Raw genomic sequence first — 22,076 nt, forward strand, 5'->3', positions numbered from 1 at the left:
TTTGGAAAATGGAAAATGGAGACTGAGAGTACCGAGTGGAAGAGACGAAAGGAAACTGCAGGAATGCAAGTAAGTTACAAATAAGTAGATCGTACAAAGCAAAAAATATCAATACAGTACGTGTTCGATATATGCAAAAAAGTGTTCTATATATTCAAAAGATAATATAAAATAATTTAGTCAAACATAACACTCAATAATATTTAAAATAAAAATTTAATTTTGTAAAATATTCATTTAGCACATATGAAATAACTTTCAATTATTTATTTAACACATATGCAACAACTTTCATTTATTTATTTAACACATATGCAACAACTTAGGCTTTCCGCTCAACAATCATAAATTCATATCATACAATTTTCCTCAGACTGACACAATTTCTCTTGATTTTCCAACCCCACCATTTTAATACGAAAAATTGCAATCAATTCACATTTGCAGTTGACAAGGCTGTGACAACGCCAACATTAAATGGAAAATTGAAAACTACGAAATTTGCCAATAGAAATGCACACATACTCAGAATGCAGAGAGAGAGAGAGCGCTGCTGAAAAAGTTCAGAGAGTGCTGTGCGTTTTCCGAGCTTTTCCATGGTTTTCCATTCGCAGGTGCTGCAGTCGATCGCCAGCTGTTTGTGTTGTTGTCTGTGGGCTTGGGTTTTTCTACGGAACTTCAATAACGACCGAGTTCTCGAAACTTGTTGGCCTGTCATTTCATTTCACGTGTCCTCTTTAAAATGGTGAATAGTTTGGAGCGAGGTTGTCAAGCTGAAAATTGGCTATGCATACCAGCAACACTGAAAAAAGGTGTGCCCAGAATTCACTTTTAAGCTACTGTTCTGGTGCTTTAAAGTGGGTATGCAAACCCACCTCAAAATCTATTCTTTTTTCATTTTAAATCACTTAATAGTTGTTACCAAAATACTAGAAAATATTAAAGACATTTATATAATAAGTATAAATGAATATCAATCAATCGTATATAATAATTCCATTTACTTGATGTTACTTCCGCCATACCACATGGTATGTTAATCGCATTCCATATAGTCTATGGTGTTTGAAATGTTTATAGCACCAAATGTGTGATCTCCATGCCGAATCAGCCATTCCGAATCCCATTTCCCAATATAATTTCCACGCAAATTATTGCCGCATTAATTACTATGATTGGCAATTAAGTTTAACGCCGGTGGGCGTAACCACGCCCCCACTCATGCGAGGTGTCAAAATGCCTTCGCAATCAGCCAGCAGGCCACATTCAATAATTTCCTTAAACCCAATAGTGGCTGTTGATATTTAAAAATGGCAACGAAAAGCCAAGAAAAAAAATCGGTGAAAAGCAAATCAAATAAACAAGGACGGACAAATTTTCGAATCGAAATCTCTGACGCCACAGAAGCAAGTTAGGCCAATAACACAAAAACATGATCGACTCAATATAAACTAATTGAAAAACTGTGCTCTCCTGGCGGCGTCACTGTAATTGGGATACCCCGGAAACTAGAGGTAGCTTAGGCCAGCTTCAAATAGCAAAAAACAATGCAAATATTTGAATAGATACGTTTTCATTACAAGCATAAAAATAAACTCTTTAATTTATCAAATACAAAATGTGTATTTTTTTGGAACAAAGAGCTATCAAAAATGTAACTTCCAAAATGGTTTCATATCTTTTAGGGTATCAAAAGTTCGCTCACATCACTCGAATCCCTTTTAGAATGCATGCGAAATAAATTGCCATAATTTTTCACTATCGGGCGTAATAAAATCGTACGTTTTGTATAAAAACACGAAGCGAATAAAGTATGAAAAACCAAACTGGAAAATAGACAGAAAGCCAACGGCAAGAAAAGCTACTCACCGCAAAAAAACAATAACAAAAATATGTGGGTAAATTCGTTGAAATTTACGACTCTTTAGGCTTACAATATATGTACTTGTTATATTATTTACACACAAAATGCAAATCACAAAGGAAAAACCATAGAAAATGAAATACACTTTGTGCCTGCTATGCAGTATTTGTTTATATGCCAGTTTTGAGTGCTTTGTTGCTGTTTTCTTGTTTTTTCGTTCGTGTTGTAAGATACAAAAGACAAAATAGTTTACTGCAATGCAAGCTATATTAATTACTTTAAGATTTATCACTTGGCCGGCGAATCAGAAACTCATGAGTTATATTGCGGATTTTCCCGATTTTCAGCGACTTATCAGAGTTTTTTTTATTTTGGAACCGAACGCGGCAGCGGACAAAAACAAAATGCAGGGCAGCGAGAGAGAAAAGCAAGAAACATATTAGGAAGAAGCGGCAGCGGATCCAAAAAAGCAACCAAAGATAAACAAAAGTTATGAGTTGGAAATAAACCAAAAATTTTGGATCTTACTCAATGAGCGCGCGTGCCTTGCTTTTAATCTGTGTTTTTTTTTGTATTTCTTTTTTTTGTTTAATAGTTTTCATTGCGTTTCTATATGAAACCCATTTTTTGTTCAACTTTTTTTTTTCAAATGTGTTGGTTATTTTTAGCTGGAATTTGAATAATTTTTTCAGCTACAGCAATGCTACTCCAGTTTTTCTGGGTGGCCGCTCTCTGGAATTCCATCTTCACTCGATTTCTTCAAGCTGCATTACTCGTGAAAATAAAGCAAACAAATATGGGTACAGTTTTACAGTCAATATGCACGAAATATTAAAATAAAAAAAATAATTATTTTGAAAAAAATGTTTCTGCTTAACCGAGCTCAATTTTCATTAAATTTTGAGCAGCTAAGAAACTAACCAAAAACCGTCGAGAACCGCAAGTTCATCAAAAGGAGTGCAGCCTGTTGGCAAAGAGTGGCCCGCAAGTGCAAAGAAAAAATCCGTGGAATTCGCTTTTCGGTTTTGTTTTTGGTACTAAAAATTGATGGGCTCTGGTTTTTGCGCTTTTGGTCATAAATATTGCTGCTTTGTGTTGAAAAACATTTATGGAAATGTATAAAACATCTGGACACAATGCTGAAAGCCAATCAAAGCCATTAATTAACCATAAATGACCACTAAGCGAAACTACGGAGCGCCAAAGAACTACGTGCTTTTCAATTTCCCATTAACGAGATCATCAAATTCGACTTTTCTCCAGTGGAAAAGTGCCGATGCTTCGATGCTCTCAGCATTGCTGATATTTAAATCCGGAAACGGTCACTCGCACTTCATTGGCATGCTCGTCACGTGTTTTTCGAAATGTCCTGCTAAGTCTCTTCCCTCTCACTCTGCTTCCCTCTCGCTCTACTTCGCTCTACCCATCTCTCTCTTTCTCTCTCTCTCTCTCTGTCTGTCTCTTGAATTGCCAGTCCTCATTATTGACTTTAAAAAGGTGATGAGAAATCAGCTTGATTCCTAAGAAATGTCGTTCCTTCCTTTTTTTGGATATATCACGCATACGACAAGTGCGCCACACTAGAACGTTATTTGGTAACAATTACATTACAAGCGAGTATCATTAGATCAGCGAATTGCAAATGAAGAATGGGAATCAGAACTTCTTATGGAAGACTTTGACAATTGCCCATTTTCCCTAAATTTCCACACTAAGGAAAAACTAGCAGATGCCTAATTAACAAACTGGTATTACTTACTCATCAAAAAGGTAACATTGTTACACTTTAGTAGTTTGAAATCCCTATTCTATCAATGGCACATTCGCCGCAGCTTGCAACTGGAGTGTCCTTGCTGTCCTTGTTGGTCGGGTTTGTTGTTGTATGCGTTGTTGTTAATATTGTTGTAAATGTTGTTGTAAACGTTGTTGTTGAACGCTGCTGTTCCTGTCACGATAAGATGACTTGAGCTCGCGCATATTTCATGTGACTGCCGCTTTCGCCGAGTTCGCCCATCTCCGTGCGGATTTGAATATTTAAATAAACTGCTCACTGGTGTGTTGTTGTGTTGATGTGTTGTTGTACTGTTGAAATTGTTGTTGTCACTCGCATTGCGGCTGTTTAATTGTCATTTCGTGTGCAGCAACCGAAATGCCAAATAAACACAAATTTACGCAGGCGACCGATTGACGTGCAAGAGTGTGTGTGTGAGTAAGATGTGCACAGTGGTTGATACGGACTACCAAATATTATATATTAAGACAATAAAAAAAATATATTTTTTTTAATTAAGGTCATTTTCTTATACGTAATTTTGATAAAAACCACCAATAAAACTAACATAACTAGAAATAAAAACTGATCCACAAAGTTAAAAAATTTACATTAGAATCTTTCTCTCTCTTTTTTGTTTAAATTATAATAAACTTTTGCTGTGTTTTTTTTAAACAGACAGAGTCTACAACCAATATATATGATATAAAATAAAAGTTATTAATAGATTATGGTATTTATGGTTGCGACTGTCGCTTTGCATTGCAAATGACAACCTTGAACCGCCAATTGCATTTTGGAGGCTGCCAATTCGATTTGAACCGTGACTGGTTTCGGCCAGAATTGCAATCGCCGCTGGAGCGTATCATTGTTAACTTGGCCAAATTATATCAGCGATGTGTTGGCCGTTTTGGCCCTTTTTGTGCTGTGTGTGTGCTGAAATTGCCGCCTCAATTTCGCCGCTGGCCTTTCGAAAATGAAATTCGCAAACGGTGCAAGTGAAAATGAAATGTTAGCTGAATTTTCCTTTTGGCAAAATCGAAAGAATAAATATAAAAGAAAAAAAATGTGTGAAATTGTTGATTTTATTGTCGTTTGATTGGACTTTTGAGAACTTATAGTTAGCACTTTGAAAACTATTTAATATTGATTTATATGTAGGAAGTTATTGCACACGAAATATATTTTTTAATAAAATGTTACGATTTTATAAACTTTAATGTTAAAAACAATTAGTTATCTATAACTCTTTCTTTTGGAATTTTCTGCTGAAATGTTCGCCGAGAAAGCCGAGAAACGCCAACAAATTGCCACCAATGACCACGTAGAAGGCCAACTGCAGATCGCCAATAGTTAGGACCCTCACCAGCTCAGATTCGGCATCCGCCTGAAGGATGCTCAATCTCAATTTGATATCCACCCTGGTCTTCTCGTCCTGAATCCATTTGACAATCAGTCCAGCATTCAGGAATCTCAACAGCAGCGCATTAATGGCATCTTCCCATGGAGAATCCCGGGGCATCACATACGAGATGGTATAATACTTGGGGCACTCGGGAACCACCCAAATCTGATGGAGCAGCGTGAATCGCGATGATTCCAATATCAAGGAGGTGTATCTGGAGACGCCAGCCTTGTTCCTAAACTTGGCCACCTCATCGATGACATCCGCACGTAAATCTCGATTCCAGCTGAGTTTATTATTGAGACTGGCGAACAATGGCGATGTTTCGCTGAAGAACAGATCATCCGCCATGGAGGAGTATTTGTACACCACCCTCAAGCCACTTTCATCCAACTCCTGCATGGTATTTATATCCCTATAGTACAATGGATGTATGTACACCGTGGCCAAACTCGACTCGAAAATGGCGCCAAAAATCACGCTCACCAAGCAGAGGGTACCAATGAACATCCTTTCGGCATAGCTCGCTGGCAAGTGACTCAGATTGAGTCGCACCCAAACCACCCATGTATCGACTACAATGCCCACTGCCTGTCGCAAAAGATGCTGATTGCCCAGACTGACTATCCTCAGTTTCAGATTAATCAATCTCAGTGTTAGCCAAATCAGAGCACAAGCAAATGCGGTCAGCACGAATCCCAGCCAAATATCATAGCCCACTGCGAATATGGGCAGTATCGATTGCGGTATGCGACTGGCTTTCGGCACATATATGCACAACTCGTCGTCGTAAACGGCCACTGTGAAGTCCATGTACTGCTGCACCAGGTAATCCTTGACGAAGAATCCCGTGAGGCAAATGTCCAGGCCATCGTTGATGATCGAGCCTATGGCGCCGTTGTAGCTCCCATTTGCATAGCGTTCACTGTTCCGAAGTAAATGATGGCATATAATATCATGCAACATATAGAGTTTTTGTTGAGAGAATTACCCAAAATAGTTCTTTTCCGGCTGCTGCAGTAGCATGGTGAAGTTCAATCGCTCCCTGAGCATTTGGGCCACCTGGAAGTCCACGCCAGTGACGCTCGTCAGCAAACCGGATTTGGCATCGAATTCCGGACGAGTGTAGACGGACTTGAACATCTGAATCCGCAGTGGATAACCAGCCATGTCGCGGAAGAGCAGTTTATCCAGGGTCTCCGATCCGTAATATCGCACCAAACGTCCAAAGGCGGAATCGCGTCGCTTGAAGGGATCATAGATCCAAATGCCGTCTCTGGTTAGGAAAAAGCGATTGTAGATCTTGTGCTGCATCCACAACTCTCGACAGCTGCCCTCCAGACGCAGTTGCTCAGCGTGGGACAGGTCCTTGTCCTGATCCGCCAGGATGTAGAAGAAAGTACTAGCCTTCTGAATCGGTGCTGCGGCTCCGCGATTGGTCAAAAGTAGATCTAGACTCATCACCAGCACTAGATTTTTCCCACCAAAAGGAACGTCCATCCAAAAGCGATTTTCCTGGTATGTGACGATGCTCAGCGGCATTTCCGTACGATGCAGAAACCAGCGGACATAGGGATTCTCCTCGTCCCGATGGTCGTGACCCGCGCGCAGCCAAAGTTCCAGCTGGTGCAAATCCCTGGTGGGCTCCACCAGCAGGCCATCCAACTGGGTCAAGTTCGGGGTTTTGTCCAGCATGAAGAGCAGGAAAAGCGGCCCAAGCACCGCCATTCGTATGGCGTTTGTTAGCACAAATGACTGGAGAAGTTGGCCAGTATCCTTACCAATCCTGTCCACAAGCTACAGCGGCCGATTCCTGTTTTGACACCTGCAATTTTGTTTGTTTGCTCGCGCACAATTAGAGACTCGTTATGTCAGGTGTCTTGGGTCGTCCAGCTCTTAAGCAAACATTATTATTATACCCTGCAATTTGGGGGGTTGGCTACCAGGGCGTCCCTCTCCCAGGGTCACCATTTAGATCCTAAATCTAGATGAAAAGTCCCTTAACAAATATTTACAACATGATTTAAGAGCTCCACGTCCGTAAGTACTTAACTTGGGTGTATTTCTATGATTTAACAACTGAATTAATTTTAGCTAAATTGCGAGTAGTCTTCGTTATTGTAGGCTATTTAAAAACTATCTGCAACTCTTTGTTAATTTTGTATTTCGCATCGGGACACCATTGTATCCTCTATTCCCATTGTTGTGCTTTTTCATTCATGGCCAAATCAAGTAGACTCGCCTGAACGCGGGAATCAAAGCAGAAGGCGAGGGGAAATTCGACGACGATTTTTCCCACAGCGAGATTTTCCGGTGCTCCAGCTAAGCGAAGCGACGGTTACACAGTGGTAAGTTATTGCCTTGAAAGTAGCATAATTGAACATATTTAACTTAAATAATATACACAATATGTGTTTGCAGAAAAGAGCTTAAAATAACGAACTCATTCTTAATTTGTATTAACCTTTCACACCAAATGCTTTCATCGTATGGACCACTGTTTCGCTTTTTTCAGCTTCCACTAAAAAGTTTCGTGTTCAACTCGACGTATCCTTGTTCAGGACCCCGTCGGCCGCCGTGTACACAACATACATATATTGATATTCATGCAGTGCCGCTTGTATATGGACACCGAGTGCCCAAGTGCCCGATGTCCGATAACCGCTGGCTGGTGGAGCAACAAAAAAGCATCAATAAACTTCGTCTTGGGTAGTTTTCGAAATGAAAAATAAATTGCAAAATTGAAAAAGCAATTCATCGCATTAGGAACGTGCAGTGAATGGAGGTGGATGTTGTGGTGCCACCGCCCCGAAGCGTCGACCATTGCCCATTGACAATGCCCCGGCGTTTTATCGTCTTTGTGCCAGGTGCGTCCTCCAGACAATGGACGAGCATCCTTGACCAGGACACGGTCCGCCCCGGCAGGACCAATGCCAGTTTCTTGGGGATATCTTCAAAATGTATGGGTAAGTCCAGAAAACTGATTCAGATATTAGGTACTATTTATAGAAGGTACTGTTTCAGCCATCAGCTGAAAAGTAGGCAATAGTATTGTTACTGTGTTTGCATGATAAAGATACTTTTCTTGCGACTTTCCTTTCCTGGTCTGATCTGCTTTGAAGCGCCATCTACCACTGGTAATACCGTCAGCTGCAGTTACCCACTTTCTCCATATCATCTGGATGGCCTTCATCACTCCCGGTTTCCTTTTCATTTGTGAAATTCTTCGACCGCGCACTGCATTCAACACAAACGAGCTGAGCTTTTATGGCCGAGCGATAAAATCAAATTGAAGTTCTTTTCCGGCACTTCGCAGGAGGGAGTGAAAGAGAGAGTGATGAACGGCAAGAAAGAGATGGGTAAAGTGGGTGCAACGTTTCACCCATTTAGTATTATGACGAACAGTGGTGGACACTGCGTGAATTACTGTACCCCAATATTGAAAATGATTTCGAAACTTTTGAGTGTTTTGAAACAGGAAAAATCGTCTTTATAGTGCAGTTTGCTTGGTAAATATAATATTATAATAATATAATTTTAGCTCATAACATCTTCTTTAGGTACAATCAAGAAAGTTGTACCCTAGTTAGGTACAGCAAGTACCTTTCCCCGCACTGATGACGTTGAACTGTGTGCACTTGAGTGAGCGAATAAGAGTGAGATGTGCGTAGGTAAGAAGCAGCAGCAGAAAGTTGGAAAATTCAAGGGGGGGATTGGAAAATGCGAGGAAAACTGCAGCGAGGAGGCGATGAAATCATTTGTAACCTGGCACGTGAAAATGAAATTTTTGAGCGAGCATCAGCTTGAAATTCGATTGGCCATTGTGGCGAAATGCGTTTTATACTCACGTTTTTACATTCCTATTATTTGCTTCCTGCATTCATTCTTAATGTGGTACTATTAAAAAAATATGTCTCAATAGTAGTGACGACTAACAGATACCTTAGCAGCTTAATAAGATTTAAGACTGATATGGCGGAAATAAATAAAAACTCTATATGATAAAGTAACAATACGAAATGTAACTAAAGTAAATAACTTAAGTAAAAGAAAAAACCTGGATAATTATTCTTATCATTAAGCAGACAATAAAATATCATACAAGTACGAGTATATAACTATAACTATTACTATATATTGTTATATATAATTGTTATGGCTTTGGCAAACACTTGGTAAAGTTTCCGAGAGATTTTGCAGCTCGCAGTTCCTAAATGAAATAACCAGCCAGAAAGTGGGGTGCTATTTGTAGTAGTCCCACTAAATTTAGCCACAATCTCTTACAGAAACCTGCTCTTAAGGCCATTACTTCCATTGCATTTGCTGCTTTTGGCAACGCAAATTGTTTGCCGGCCAAAAAAAAGAAAGGGAAATAACGTGAAACGGGGCAAGCGAAGTGCAATCATGTCGGATCAAATGAACTGAACTTAACCAAGTCGAAATGGGTGCATTGCATTGGCCCAATTTCGATGGGATTACCTTCGGCCAGGCGAAGGAATCCTCCGGACTGCAGAATAAATGTTTCCAAAGTGGCCTTCAAGTAGGGGAAATTCTTGTAAAGTACAATTAACAAGTTTTCCGGCGTATATACTTGACTCCATATAGGAACATATAATAAATATTTATAGAAATAAGAAAGCAATCGTTTTCAATATGGTGCTTAATTTTATTTAAAAATTTAATAATATGCTTAGATAAATACTAGATATAGTCAACAAGAAAAAAAATGGTATGGCTAATGCTGGACTAGTCAGGGATCCGTTCCTACGACACATAACTACACTATCATATCATGATATCACTGCTCCATTTCCAGGCCAAAGGTGGCACGCATGCGCTCGAGGGTGGCGGCGGGGAAGCCCCGCTCGAGTAGCTGCCTCTCCGCCTGCGCTATCACATCCCGCATCGTGTCCAACATGACGGCGCTCTTCTTCAGCTGCCCGCTGACGAATTTGTGCCGGAAGCGCAGCTTGGCCTTCTTGATCTTGTTGTTGTAGCGGGACTTGCGACAGGACTCGGCCCTCTGGCGCTGGGCATCCTTCACCTCCGATCCAGAGCCGGAACCTGACCCGGAACCCGATCCCCGTTCCATGGCGATCTCCGTTTTCAGCGGCGGCGGTGCGCGGCGCTCCACAACAATGGGATTCTCCAGGAGCATCTGGTCCACATAGCGTTGCTCCTCGTCGGCGTAGTGCATCTTGAGGTGATGCAGCTGCTGGGACACCAGCTCCTCGATCTGCTCCGGCTTCGATGATGACGACGATACTGCTGATAAAGCGGGTGAGCTGCTCCCGTGATACGGGGCGTATACGTGACCCATGGCCGCATAGCTCAAGGTAGGCAAGTATAGATGACTCCGTTCCATGGCGAATGTTCGATGTGACGTGTGACGTGGTCTGCTCTCTTCAAAGTTTCGGGTGCTAATGCTGTCGTAGAGGTCATGTCCGCCCAGTTTTATACCATTTCTCCAGGTAGTTTGCCATTGGGCGGCGGGTTATCCGCGGGTCCTACCTTCATGAATGGCGGTCATTGGGTTTTATGATCTTGTTTTCGTCCATCACCGCCTACCTGCATCCCGATTGGCCGACGAATCGCAGATATGTAAACAAAGGGATTAGGATTGCATCTACCTGATAATTGGTCAAATTTTAAAAACAAATATCAGGTGCGAGTAACCTCAGAATTACCGTACAATTCTGGGCTTACCTATATGTACATATTCACAAGCATATCCCCATAATATAAAAGATATGCAAAGCCACGAGATAATTTGACTGCATTTCACTGCTACTGATAAAGGTCAATAAATCCACAATAATCCCAAGGTCAAGCTGGACTACTAATATATATACCATCCGCTTATCGCCATCCGTTTGCCGATTGGCCTTATCTAGCCAAAATGTGTCAACAAATGTTGAGCAGTGTGGAAAATCAACCTGCTTGGGTAAATACTAGTATATACATATGCCAAACTGGGGGATCAGCCGGCGTTATGAGATAAGAGGCCACATCGATTGTCATTCTACCTGTGAAAGTTGCTATTTGTCCACTCCGGATCAGTGGGTTCCATCTGGAAGTGGGTTTCCCAAAACAGGTAGCCATTTTAACGGGGTTACTTTCGTCATGGTGGCAAACAAGTTGCGGCTTGTTGTAGTGGGATTAACCCAGCAAACCGACCGCATTTAGTCTGTTAATTAATTTAACAGCCCTCTTAATTATGAGGGGTTCAGCGACCTGCTTAGCAGGTTAAACCTTAAAGGGTTAAACCAGCAATCCCTTTGGCTAAGAGTAAAATGTAATAGAGTTTCACAAGGAATAAAATTGACTTCAAAGATAAATGTCCTAAAGCCAAAGTTCCAAATCATCCCATAAATGGTTGCTAGATTTCGATGATGTAAGATAATAGACAAAACGTACTTTAAACATGTACTTAACCACTAATCAATTCAATGCTAGGTTAGTAAAGTATTATGACCCTGCAAGTACCCAATATAGTTTCCACTAACCCCGTTTTTTATGTATTTTAATTTACAATCCCGCACATTGCCACTCGAATTACATAAGCGGCATAAATAACTCCTATAACTGGGTAATTGGCAAAACAATTGAGTATTTTTAGTGACCGAAAGCAGTTTTAATTCGAAATCTCCCTTTCAGCCAGTTGGGGGTCAAGCTGTCAGCGGCAGACGGACAATAATTTTTCCATTTTTCCAATTTTTCGCATTTTCCATTCGGCATTGTCCATTTGCCATGTGAACAATAAAATCGACAACGCTGCGTTCGGTTGGCAAATGAGAAAATATGCAGACAAGTATAATTAAAAAACCATTTATAATCATTTTCGACCAAATCCCAATTGGCCACCCAAACCAAACCCCCCCCAGGAACACTTGAAGCCTGACAGTTTTGCAGCTCGAGGAGAGTGGAATAAAATAGAACAGAATGAGTTGGGAATGTCGATGCCCGAAATACCCTAGCTAAATTGAGTGACTTGAAGACAAATGTACTATTATTTCCAAATACTTAAATATCTAAGTAACTGCCGTTAGTTGCTATAAGGCTGCCATTTTTGTACAAATAAAAAGGCATAGTGTATAATGCCTCAGCGAGGGTACTGCAAATCGAGGAGCAAGGCGACCATAAATACACGCACATCAAGGAGACTTCGCCACATCCCCCAAAACGACATTGAGTTTGAATTATGTCAGCGCAGCAATAAATTGTCCGAGGCATTAAATTAAAATATATGTATAGTGGATATCGTTTAAAGGAATGCTGCGAAAAAAACATTAGAAGGACGTACACACTTAAAATGCTCATTTTACTGCTAAATAGTAAAACAGTAAACAGATTTAAGTTAATATTTAAAACTTCGCCTGCTGTCTAACTCTGTATAACTTAAAGCCAAAACACCGACATATGTATGAAATTTAATTTATTAAATGCTTTGAGTCTGCACTTTAAACATTTTTATAAATTACAATGTTTATTTATTCGAATAAACTACAAAGTGTCTTCCATAATTTCTATTTTTTCTATAAATTGTAATAAAAAAATGTCGCTTTTCTGCTTGTGCTGATTTTTCTATCATTTTTTACATGTTCTTAACAAATTGGAAAACATTTCAATACGACGCCTTGTCATTTACATAATCGTTTTACTGCAGCGTCTTTACAAATTTTTAGCATGCCTTTAAATATATTTGTGGCTTGTATTTAAATGTATTTACATACTATGGAGAAAACCAGGTGGAATCTAGAATGGTACCTACTGTCCTACGTTGTATGAGGATGATTTCTTTCAAATTGAGTGGTGGAGATGCCTGCACATGGAATTTAACCGGAACAGCCACGACATCCACAGTGGACACACTCAACGATGCGACCCTCCTCCAGTTTGGATTTGGGCACCCGGCAGATGCAGTTCGTGCCGAAATTAGTGTCCCTCGTTTGAATGCAGCGCAGACAGCAGAGGTTCTCGTAGCCGGACTTCTTCCACTTGGCAATTAGATTGCCATCGGCGATCTTCTCCTTCAGACAGTAGTCGTATAATTCCCGGCTGATGGCTTTTCGGCGATAGAATAGATCGTAGATGTAGCGCGTCTTCTGGTGGTGGATCTTGAAAATGGGCCACAGGGATTCCGTAATTCGTTTGCCTTCATGCGGTTCCGTTTCGGCTGTTGAGAAGGGGTATAAATTATAAGAATGTTTTCAATTTTAGAGAAGCCACGCTTGTTTTACCCTCGCGCATTTTCTGCTCCAGCTCTTCGAGGGTTGGTTCGATTAGCTCCCAACCATCTGGCGGCGGTTTGCGACTGCGGCGCACCTTGGGCATCTTCAAAATTCAGTTTACTAACTTCAAAACTCTCAAATTTATATTGCAAATGGTTAGTTTTACTTGAAAAAGATGGGCATTATTTCGCAAACAGCTGGCTACTTAGCGATGACACTCTGCACAAGAGCTGGCCAGAGTCGCACACTGTTATCGAGCACTCGCTATCGATAGTCAGTGTCTAAGCCGATTAGCGATAGCACTTCATTGTTTTTGTTGTTTTCCTTTTTGGAGACGCGTGTGTGTGTTTTGCGTGTGATAATTTATTTATTTTCCCGTTCCGTTTGTTTATGCACTATAATTTAAGTTCAGTTTTTAGCACAGGCGCAGGAGTAAGTAAAATATTAAAAACAAGAAAAGAATACGAGTAACAATATGTTGAAGTGAGTGCGCAAAAGTGCTGTTTGTGTGCGTATCCGTGTGTGAGTGTAACACTTAAAAATTGGTTTAAAAAAGCAAGAGATTCATTCATAAAAAATGCAACAACAAAAGGGGGTCGTCGAAAGAAGAGAAGCACATAAAGATGCGCCGGAGGGGAGAGGAGACAAGCAGGGCAGAAGGAGCAGTGACAACAATAACATCAATAACATTTTGGCCTTCGCCTATTGTTAGCGCCTTCTCGCTCCCACACGCACACTCGTGCAATCAGCGCCCACATAACGGACCTACGTTTTGGTTTTACTTTTCATTTTTGTGTTGCTAAATTTTTTTTGCGTGTGTTTTTGTGCAATTCTCCCCCAATTCTTTGTATTATTTAGTGCTCGGTACGACAAATCACCAAATAAACTAAACTATTAAACCACCCACACAATTGCAATTGCATATCCACCCCCCAATTCGCCATGAACGTGTGTGTGTTTGTGTGTAATGAGCGCAACAAATCAGTTTTGTTTTGTTTTATTTTTTTCTCAGTTTACAAATTCCCCGTTTTTTGTGCTCTGAATGTACATACACATAAAATATCAGTCACTGCCAATGAACATTATTCCCACGTATGACCCATTGTTTATCTTAAGAAAAGCCAAAGACTTTCACACACTTATCGATAAGATAAAATTGAAAGCAAATACTATGGCTATCTACTAGCCCTTTTTCACTCGCCAAATGCAACAGTTGCAGTCAACATAATAGAGCAGCTAGCATAATAAGCATAAAAAAGTATACTTCAACAAGTTGCTTTTACAAAATGAATATTATATTAGATATGCGTATAAACAAATAAAATAGTTTTCGTACAAGTCATAAGCTCAAATGCTCTCGGTTTTACATTGTGATATTGCGTATTTGCGATGGTTTTGCGGTGAGTCAATGCAAAGCCACTATCATCGTGACCACCAGTGTAACCTGCATAACAACAGCCGTTAATTGAGGCGCAAATATTTGTAGCTGTCTCCCCTTTTTGGGGCGCTTCGTGCGCGGGGAGCGGGGTGGAGCGCCGAGTGACAGGGCATTGGCTCTCGTAATTGACGTCTGCCCTTGACCAAGGCCTAAAAACAACGGCGAAATCCGCGTCACTGGAACAGAAACCGCGATTTTCAAGCAAAGCCATTGTTCGTGTAAGACTTAAGCCATTCGAACAGCTGAAAACCAATATCTAACTATTTTTTGACGTCTTAGCAATGCCTATTGGCGCACAGAAACAGTGCGGGGCGTTCATATAGAACCACAATATATAAAATAAATTAGATCACAGTTTCATATATAATATATGTATATATATATATATCCCTTGAATAAGATTTAGTTTAATATATAATATACTTAAATTTCTGCTCAGATTGGAATTCCGTAATCAGGTTCCACTTAGTTTCACTAGTTATTCAGTTTACTTGGGCTCACATCATGCGAGAGACGCCAATTACACCGCGTGATACGCTTTCCCCTGCGATTTTAGACGTCACAGGTGTAGACAATGGAAATAAGGTCTGCTATAGGGACTTTTAGCGTATCCGAGCACAAAGATGCCCAGTCACATTGAAATGAACTGATCACGATTCGGCACACCCAACTAGATATCTTTTCTGTTTTAAACTTCCATATGTAATGGGCATTTTATAGGTAGAATGGATATGATAGCATAGGGAAGTCATAAGGGAAGCATGGTATAAGCACTCACATATTTAACAAATAAACATCACATATATATTTATAAATATATAATCAATGGTTTTAGTGCTTGAATGATATGACAGCCTATTTAAAAATCGATTTGTTTTCAAATCCCCATTGTCATCCATCAAATGTTTAGAATTTATGTATGTTCATCAATTAAGTGGCGCTCAGCCATTAAACTAGATGACAGCGTGGATCTATTTGAGTCGCAAGTAGCAAACTGATACCAAATGGCACACATTTCCATAAATAATGCAAAGCAATTTAAATTGCGCCAATGCGCAGTTTTCAAGCCAGGGAAAATCGGAAAAGCGGATGGGTATGGGAATGGGGAAATGATTGCAGTTTAGAATGAAAATTAAGCGGAATTCACAGAGTTGACTGATTGCAGAACTATCTATTCTAAATCAATTTTAAGCAAATAGTTGGAATTATAAATAAGCATTCGCGGAAATGGATAAACAATGCATGTATTCTTCCGTGCGGAAATAAATGCAAAAAAGTAGAAATTTCTATTACATTTAAATTGCATTTATATGTAAATTAAAAATACGTATGTATATTGTAATTCCTGTTAACCTTATACCCCTCTTTCCAGCCAGCGAAGGCTGCACCTAGCCATGGAGCCCCCAGCCGCTGGAAATCTCCTGGAGATAATGGACCTGGCCCGCACTCTCCGCCAGGAGCAGCTCTTCATCCAGCAGGAACAAGCGGCCTTTGCCCAACTCACTGGAGCCTTCGAGACTAATGCAGGGACCATAACCAACGTGGGTTTTCTAATATCACCATTCCCAGATCTAGTTATTAACACTTTGGCTCTTTTGCAGTTGGCCTTTGTGTGTGCCCAGCAGCGGCAGATACTCAATGAGCTGCTCCTGGCGCGAACAGATCAGGATCCCCTGCTCTTCTGCCGCCGAGCAAGTGCCTACGATAGTGCCCAGTTTGTGGACGCCAAGCAGTTGCTGCCCTATGAGGTGAGAATGGAAAAAGAAATGCCAGTATCTGTCTGCTAATCATTTGATTGGAAACCCAATTTCCAGCACGCCTTGGCCTACGAAGATCTTTTCAACTACTTGTATAATACACCCTATTTGTTGGCCCTCTCCCTGGCCACCGCGGATCGCTTATCCCTGCTTTCGGCCAGCCAGCTTGGCCAAATTATCAATACCATAGCGACGGGACTGTATGGCAATGCCATCAATACCAAGGATGTGGAACTGCTGCTCAAATTGCTGCGGGAACTGATTGAAATCCAACTGCTGACAAGCGAACAGCCCAGGCGTTTGCTTAGGACCAATAGCAGCTCCTTTGCCCGACTGTATCAGCGCTTGGTTGAGAGCCTGTTCTCCGCGAGAATTTTCCTAACCGCCGCCCTCCATGCTCCGCTCATGAGTGTGCTGAGTGAGCACGAGATTTGGCTGGATCTGGATCCCCACAAGCTAATGCAGACCTTCACGCCCAAGGAGCGGGAGAAGCGCTTTGGTCGCGAGGGCGATGAGGAATACCAGCGCAATGTGGCTCGGTTTCATGCGGAAACTTTGGGAAAACTGCACTCTCACGTCCAGGAGTTTGTGAAAAGTTTGCAACAGAGTTGGGCGCTATTTCCGAGTTCTCTCAGATGGCTCCTCCAAACACTGAGCCAACAGCTCCGGCAGTCGTTGCGCCACGAAGAGCAGGAGATCCGCCAGCTGCTCACCGACTTGGTGTTCACACACTTTATTTCACCAGCCATTGCCAGTGCTGATCTGCTAGGCATCATCGATGTTAATGTGAGTGAACGTATGCGGCACAATCTCAATCAGATTGTTAAATTGCTCCAACGACTGGCCCTGAACGATGAGGACAGCGAACTGGTGCAGCTGATGGAGCTTTTAATGCTGGGACAGACTGGCGAGGATGTGGTGGCCATACTGCCGCAGCAAAGCGACTTTGAGCGTTCCCAATTGGCCATCAATCAAAGGGAGCTGGCGCAGCTTGTGGAGTTCTTTCGTTTACTAACTGCCAGAGACGAATATGACATATCCGTCGAGGAGAGACAGCGGCTGCAAAGGATTCTCGGCAGGATACCCAAGCAGCAGGTGCAGCAGCAGCCACAGCAAATACCTAAGGATACGCCAGATTCCCGAGAAAGTCCGGAGAAGAGCAAAAAAAGCAACAAGAGTCTGATGAGCCTCGGCAAAGCCAAAAAGAAGCTGGCCAAAGGCATGAGTTTCAGCAGTGGCAGTAGTAACCACAATCCGGTTCCAGTCTCTGAGCCACTGACCAATGGCCAGGCCAACACTTCGAATGGCAGCGGAGGACTGGGAGCTGATCTCGAGCACTGTTCCTCGCACAGCGGCAGCAACACGAGCTTGAGTTCCTGCGGAGCTAACATGCCGACTATAAATGATCCTCTGGACATGTCCGCCTCGTCGGATCCCGTGCTGGTATTTAGCCTCTATAATGCGGGAGCAAAAAGCAAGCTGAAACCCCTGACGGAGGAGGAGGTCTTGAAGATGAACAGCATCGGTCAGGATGGCAGCAATCTGCTGCCAGCGGTGGTCACCACTGCTCCTTTGGCGCCATCTTCGAACAACGATGATGTGAGTAGTCTGGAGGCCATGCGGAGGCCGCAGGATGACGCATCGATTGGGAATTCGGATAATCTGGAGGCTATCAGTGAGGCGGCTCATTCAGTTGCCAGTTCGCTGGACTTGGAAGAGCAGCAGGAGCGAGATGTTCATGAAAACGAGGACAACCTCTCCGACATGGTTTCAGCCAATGTGTCAGGCAGGGGAACACCCAACATCAGTGGTCGGGATACACCCTCATCGCAAGTAACTGATGGTGATGGTGCTGGCGGGGATTTGGGCCATCACCATGGTGTTCACGCCCGGGCAGCTGCCAATCCCCAAATGCAGAAGATGCTGCTATCCAAGGCCAGATCTGACATCGAGGATAAGTTCTGCAAATTCGAGCTGAAAAAGTTCGAGGGAGACGAGAATGTGAGTATCATATCCGATACATGGTCCACAGATGTGCTGGCCTCGGATTCGGAGAACACTTTGGATGCCACAGTGAGCGAACGTGGTGACCGGGATAGAAATTTCTCTACACCCCTAATACCCTCCGCCGTCGTCCTGCCAGGCGACAACAACTTCGTTGTCGAGGCTTTGGCTAGAGCTGGTCGTGTATCGAGCGTCCACGGACCACAGTTGGATGCCTCCGATCAGCGATCGGAGAGCAATTGGAGCACTGATGTCTTGGCCAGCGATTCGGAGAAGCTGGCTGAAATAGATACCGATGACAATGTTTCCATTACGGCCAAATCGGATACGACGGCGCCACAGGCTGCGGTCCTCGACGACGATGATGAGGATGAGCAGACGCCCGGCAGCAGTGGCGATGGTGAGCCCGATCCGGATCGGGGAAACGGCAGTGAGCGAAGCCAGGAAGATTCGGCTTTCTTTGATGCCGTGAACTCCTATGAGGATGCCAATCTGTACCAGGGCGCCTCTTCGTTGGCCAGAAGCTCGGTGCGAACCAGCTATCATGTTCTGGGTGGGGAGAGCAGTTTCCAGCAGCAGTACAAGTGCAGCGGAGCAGATTCCAGTGGTCGCAAGACCACCCCGCTGATGGGCACATCCTGCATGCGTCGCCAAACATCCGCGGAGAGCAGCATTAGTAATCAGAGCCTGAACTTGGAGGAACCGCCACCGCCCATGGGCAAGCATCATCACCATCACAGAGAGCACCATCATCGCGACTACCATCATCATCACCGGGAGAGGGAGCGGTCAGCACTGAAGAAAAAGAAACACCAGCAGCAGGAGAAGGAACATCGCGATCTTATCGATTTCAGCGACTGCAGCGAAGACAAAGAAGAGCTGGCGAGGAATAGGGACGAGGAGCAGCCGCCCGGCTTGGTGCAACAACTGCTGGACATGATTAACCAGGATGAACAGACCGGAGGAGTTTCGAGTTCCTCACCCAATGTGGAACATCGTCGCATATCCATCGAGCAACGCTCGGCCATCATAGATGGTCGACGAAATGGCATTCTGGCGGGCAGTATGCGGCGCCATCAGAGCTTGAACTACGAGAATCACGAGATTATGCTGAACTCCATGTTGCCCAAAACCGACGATGACAAGCAGGAGATGCTACTTTGTGTGCAGACGCAGCAATTGCAGCTGGAGGAGCGAAGAGGATCCACCGGCTTGAGGCCAGAGGTGGACGCCTCTGGCGGTGCAGCAGCGTCTGGAGGATCGGGCTTAAAACCACCTACCAAAGCCACCGGAGCCATACCAAAGAGCATTAGTTTCGACGCCAGCGCGGACAAGGACAAGCAGCCCTATCATCGGGACAGGGAAAGGGATCGCGAAAGGGACAGGGAGCGGGAACGTGATCGAGAAAGAGATCGCGAGCGAGATCGCGAGAGGGATCGGGAACGAGATCACCACGGTGCTGGCATATTCAACAAGCTAAAGCAGGGCATCTTCAAGAATCGCCGGGGAACGAGTGCCAAGAGTCCAAACAACTCCAGTAACCAGCCCACTCCGGCAGCCAGCACTTCTAGTGTCCCAGCGGATATTCGCAGCGTTAGCTTCGATCCCAGTGCCGGATGCGATAACTTCGGCACCCACTACTGTGATACGAGCGAGGACATCCTGGCCAAGTACCGCCGCAAGGTAAGCAGCTCCAGCGAGGCCACCAACTCCGATTCCACGGGCAATGGCCATGGAGGAGGACCGACGGGATCCGGAGGAGCAGCTGCCCATCTGCATAAGCACATGAATGGAGGGTGAGTTAATGGTGCTCCCAATGTCCGACCTTTTGTAGCATATCTGTCTATCTTTCAGGCAAATTCCCGGCGTGTGCTTTGGCAGCGTGAAGCAGAAGCTCCGCACGGTCCTCTCCCGGACGGATCTGCATAGTGGCGATTTCCGCCAAACCTCGACCACATCCACAACGATGGCCACCCCGCTACAGATCTACCTGCAGATTCAGCTGGCGCAGTGCATCAGCCTGCAGCGCTTACCCCAAATTTCGCACGTGGCCGAGGCCCTGCGTTGTTTGGCCCAATTGGAGCGACCCCAGCATGGCCAGCTGCTGGCCGAATTGCAGCGGGATCTGGAGCGACGGCAAAGCTACCTGCAGTACCTGATGCGACACAGGCAACAACTCCTGCTGCGATCGGAGCAATTGGAGCAGCTGGAGGCGCGATTGCGTGGCGAAGCGCGCAGCAGCCAGAGATGTTTGCTGCAGGCTCTGGTCAGGATGTATCTGGCGTGGGCCCGTCAGCAGGAGAAGCTGGAGCAGTTTCAAGCGGAGTTCGCCCAGCTGCGAGCGAGCGATGAACGCGTTGAGCTCACCGAGGAGTTTGTGGAGTCCCTGCTACAGGAGCTGCGCTCCAGTGCCGATCTCCAAGACGACTGGCAGGTGGATGCTGCACGCGTGGCCATCGAGAGAATGCTACTGGAGCAGATGTACGAGCAGGTGATGTTCCCCAATGAGGATGCCGATGTGTCGCGGGATGAGGTGCTCTCCGCGCACATTGGGAAACTGCAGCGGTTCGTGCATCCCGCCCATCCGGCGCTGTGCATTGCCCAGGAGTATTTGGGCGAGGCTCCGTGGACGTTTGCCCAGCAGCAGCTGTGCCACATGGCCGCGTACAAGACGCCACGCGAGAAGCTGCAGTGCATCATCAAGTGAGTCATGTGTGAAGTATTCCTTTGTGTATCATTGCTTTACATACCATCATACCATCAAAACTTTAGCTGCATCTCGAGCATTATGAGCCTGCTGCGCATGTCCAGTGGTCGGGTGCCCGCTGCGGATGATCTGCTGCCCGTGCTAATATACGTAGTGATAATGGTGAGTCACATCTGCATTTTCTCCATTTGGTAACTAATAACTATATTTCCGACGTATGCTGCAGGCCAATCCCCCGTATCTGCTGTCCACCGTGGAGTATATCAGCTGCTTCCTGGGCAAAAAGCTCGAGGGCGAGGACGAGTTCTATTGGACGCTCTTCGGATCCGTGGTCAAGTTCATCAAGACCATGGACTATCTAGACTAGCGATATTTGTTTAGGGCTTAGGTGGATGTATCTGTAGATTTGTTTATCGCTTTGTTGTAGGCATTACACCAATCCCACTTCTCCAGTCGATATTTTCCATATTTATATGTATATCTGTGTCTGATATTTGTGTAAAAATTTGTTAAAACCATAGTGTAAGTCCAAAACTGCGGCAGAAGGGACGCGATCCAAGTCAAACCGAACCGGAACCGAAAGAGGAACCGCAACCGGAACACCAATCAGTGCGAAATGCCAATGCTGAAGAAGAGATCTAGGTTAAGGTTAACATTGAACGCTAGAAGGCCTCGCCTTACGGATATCCACGATATATAGTGAACTAGAGAACATATTCTTCTATTTATATATACACGTACATAGATATATGCATGTTTATCGGATCGGTCTAGCCACTGTCATAAGTATGTTTCGGAAACGAACGGCAACTTAATATTCCTTATTGTGTAACACAAAATTAAAAAACCAATATTATTTCAAATGGTTGTATTTTTAATAGCGAAACCGCTTTTGGAAT

At 43.7% G+C, this 22,076-nt stretch overlaps 4 protein-coding genes across 4 annotated transcripts; 1 reads left to right on the forward strand and 3 right to left on the reverse strand.

Annotated features, from left to right (window-relative positions):
• Positions 1–4,875: 4,875 nt before the first annotated feature.
• LOC122624925 lies at positions 4,876–6,768 on the reverse strand. The gene is made up of 2 exons (XM_043804702.1): positions 6,032–6,768; positions 4,876–5,965 (listed from the first exon to the last, which is right to left on the reverse strand). Exons 1-2 carry the CDS (start codon positions 6,766–6,768, stop codon positions 4,876–4,878), a joined length of 1,827 nt encoding a protein of 608 aa, XP_043660637.1.
• A 3,070-nt stretch (positions 6,769–9,838) lies between these two features.
• On the reverse strand, positions 9,839–10,447 carry LOC122624834 (protein sisterless A). The gene has a single exon (XM_043804554.1). The coding sequence runs from the start codon at positions 10,403–10,405 to the stop codon at positions 9,839–9,841; it is 567 nt and encodes a 188-aa protein (XP_043660489.1). The 5' UTR covers positions 10,406–10,447.
• Positions 10,448–12,460: 2,013 nt separating this feature from the next.
• Positions 12,461–13,498, reverse strand: LOC122625190 (protein BUD31 homolog). The gene is made up of 2 exons (XM_043805166.1): positions 13,281–13,498; positions 12,461–13,216 (listed from the first exon to the last, which is right to left on the reverse strand). Exons 1-2 carry the CDS (start codon positions 13,372–13,374, stop codon positions 12,876–12,878), a joined length of 435 nt encoding a protein of 144 aa, XP_043661101.1. The 5' UTR covers positions 13,375–13,498; the 3' UTR covers positions 12,461–12,875.
• Positions 13,499–13,557: 59 nt separating this feature from the next.
• LOC122625188 (receptor-mediated endocytosis protein 6 homolog) lies at positions 13,558–22,040 on the forward strand. Its single transcript, XM_043805163.1, has 7 exons — positions 13,558–13,703; positions 16,082–16,250; positions 16,311–16,457; positions 16,524–20,266; positions 20,325–21,173; positions 21,243–21,339; positions 21,404–22,040. Exons 2-7 carry the CDS (start codon positions 16,104–16,106, stop codon positions 21,542–21,544), a joined length of 5,124 nt encoding a protein of 1,707 aa, XP_043661098.1. The 5' UTR covers positions 13,558–13,703; positions 16,082–16,103; the 3' UTR covers positions 21,545–22,040.
• The last annotated feature ends 36 nt before the right edge of the window (positions 22,041–22,076 follow it).

Source organism: Drosophila teissieri, chromosome X, assembly GCF_016746235.2.
Source record: "Drosophila teissieri strain GT53w chromosome X, Prin_Dtei_1.1, whole genome shotgun sequence".
Lineage (NCBI taxonomy): Eukaryota > Metazoa > Arthropoda > Insecta > Diptera > Drosophilidae > Drosophila > Drosophila teissieri.

What these genes read in the sequence shown, in the direction of transcription:
- LOC122624925 (XM_043804702.1), bottom strand. Translation starts at nt 6,768, where the DNA reads ATGGCGGTGCTTGGGCCGCTTTTCCTGCTCTTCATGCTGGACAAAACC. An exon ending in CCGGAAAAGAACTATTTTGG is followed by an intron (nt 5,966 to 6,031) that starts GTAATTCTCTCA and finishes ACTTCGGAACAG; the next exon opens with TGAACGCTATGCAAATGGGA.
- LOC122624834 (XM_043804554.1), bottom strand. Translation starts at nt 10,405, where the DNA reads ATGGAACGGAGTCATCTATACTTGCCTACCTTGAGCTATGCGGCCATG.
- LOC122625190 (XM_043805166.1), bottom strand. Translation starts at nt 13,374, where the DNA reads ATGCCCAAGGTGCGCCGCAGTCGCAAACCGCCGCCAGATGGTTGGGAG. An exon ending in GGAGCAGAAAATGCGCGAGG is followed by an intron (nt 13,217 to 13,280) that starts GTAAAACAAGCG and finishes CCTTCTCAACAG; the next exon opens with CCGAAACGGAACCGCATGAA.
- LOC122625188 (XM_043805163.1), top strand. Translation starts at nt 16,104, where the DNA reads ATGGAGCCCCCAGCCGCTGGAAATCTCCTGGAGATAATGGACCTGGCC. An exon ending in ATGCAGGGACCATAACCAAC is followed by an intron (nt 16,251 to 16,310) that starts GTGGGTTTTCTA and finishes GCTCTTTTGCAG; the next exon opens with TTGGCCTTTGTGTGTGCCCA. An exon ending in AAGCTGCAGTGCATCATCAA is followed by an intron (nt 21,174 to 21,242) that starts GTGAGTCATGTG and finishes TCAAAACTTTAG; the next exon opens with CTGCATCTCGAGCATTATGA.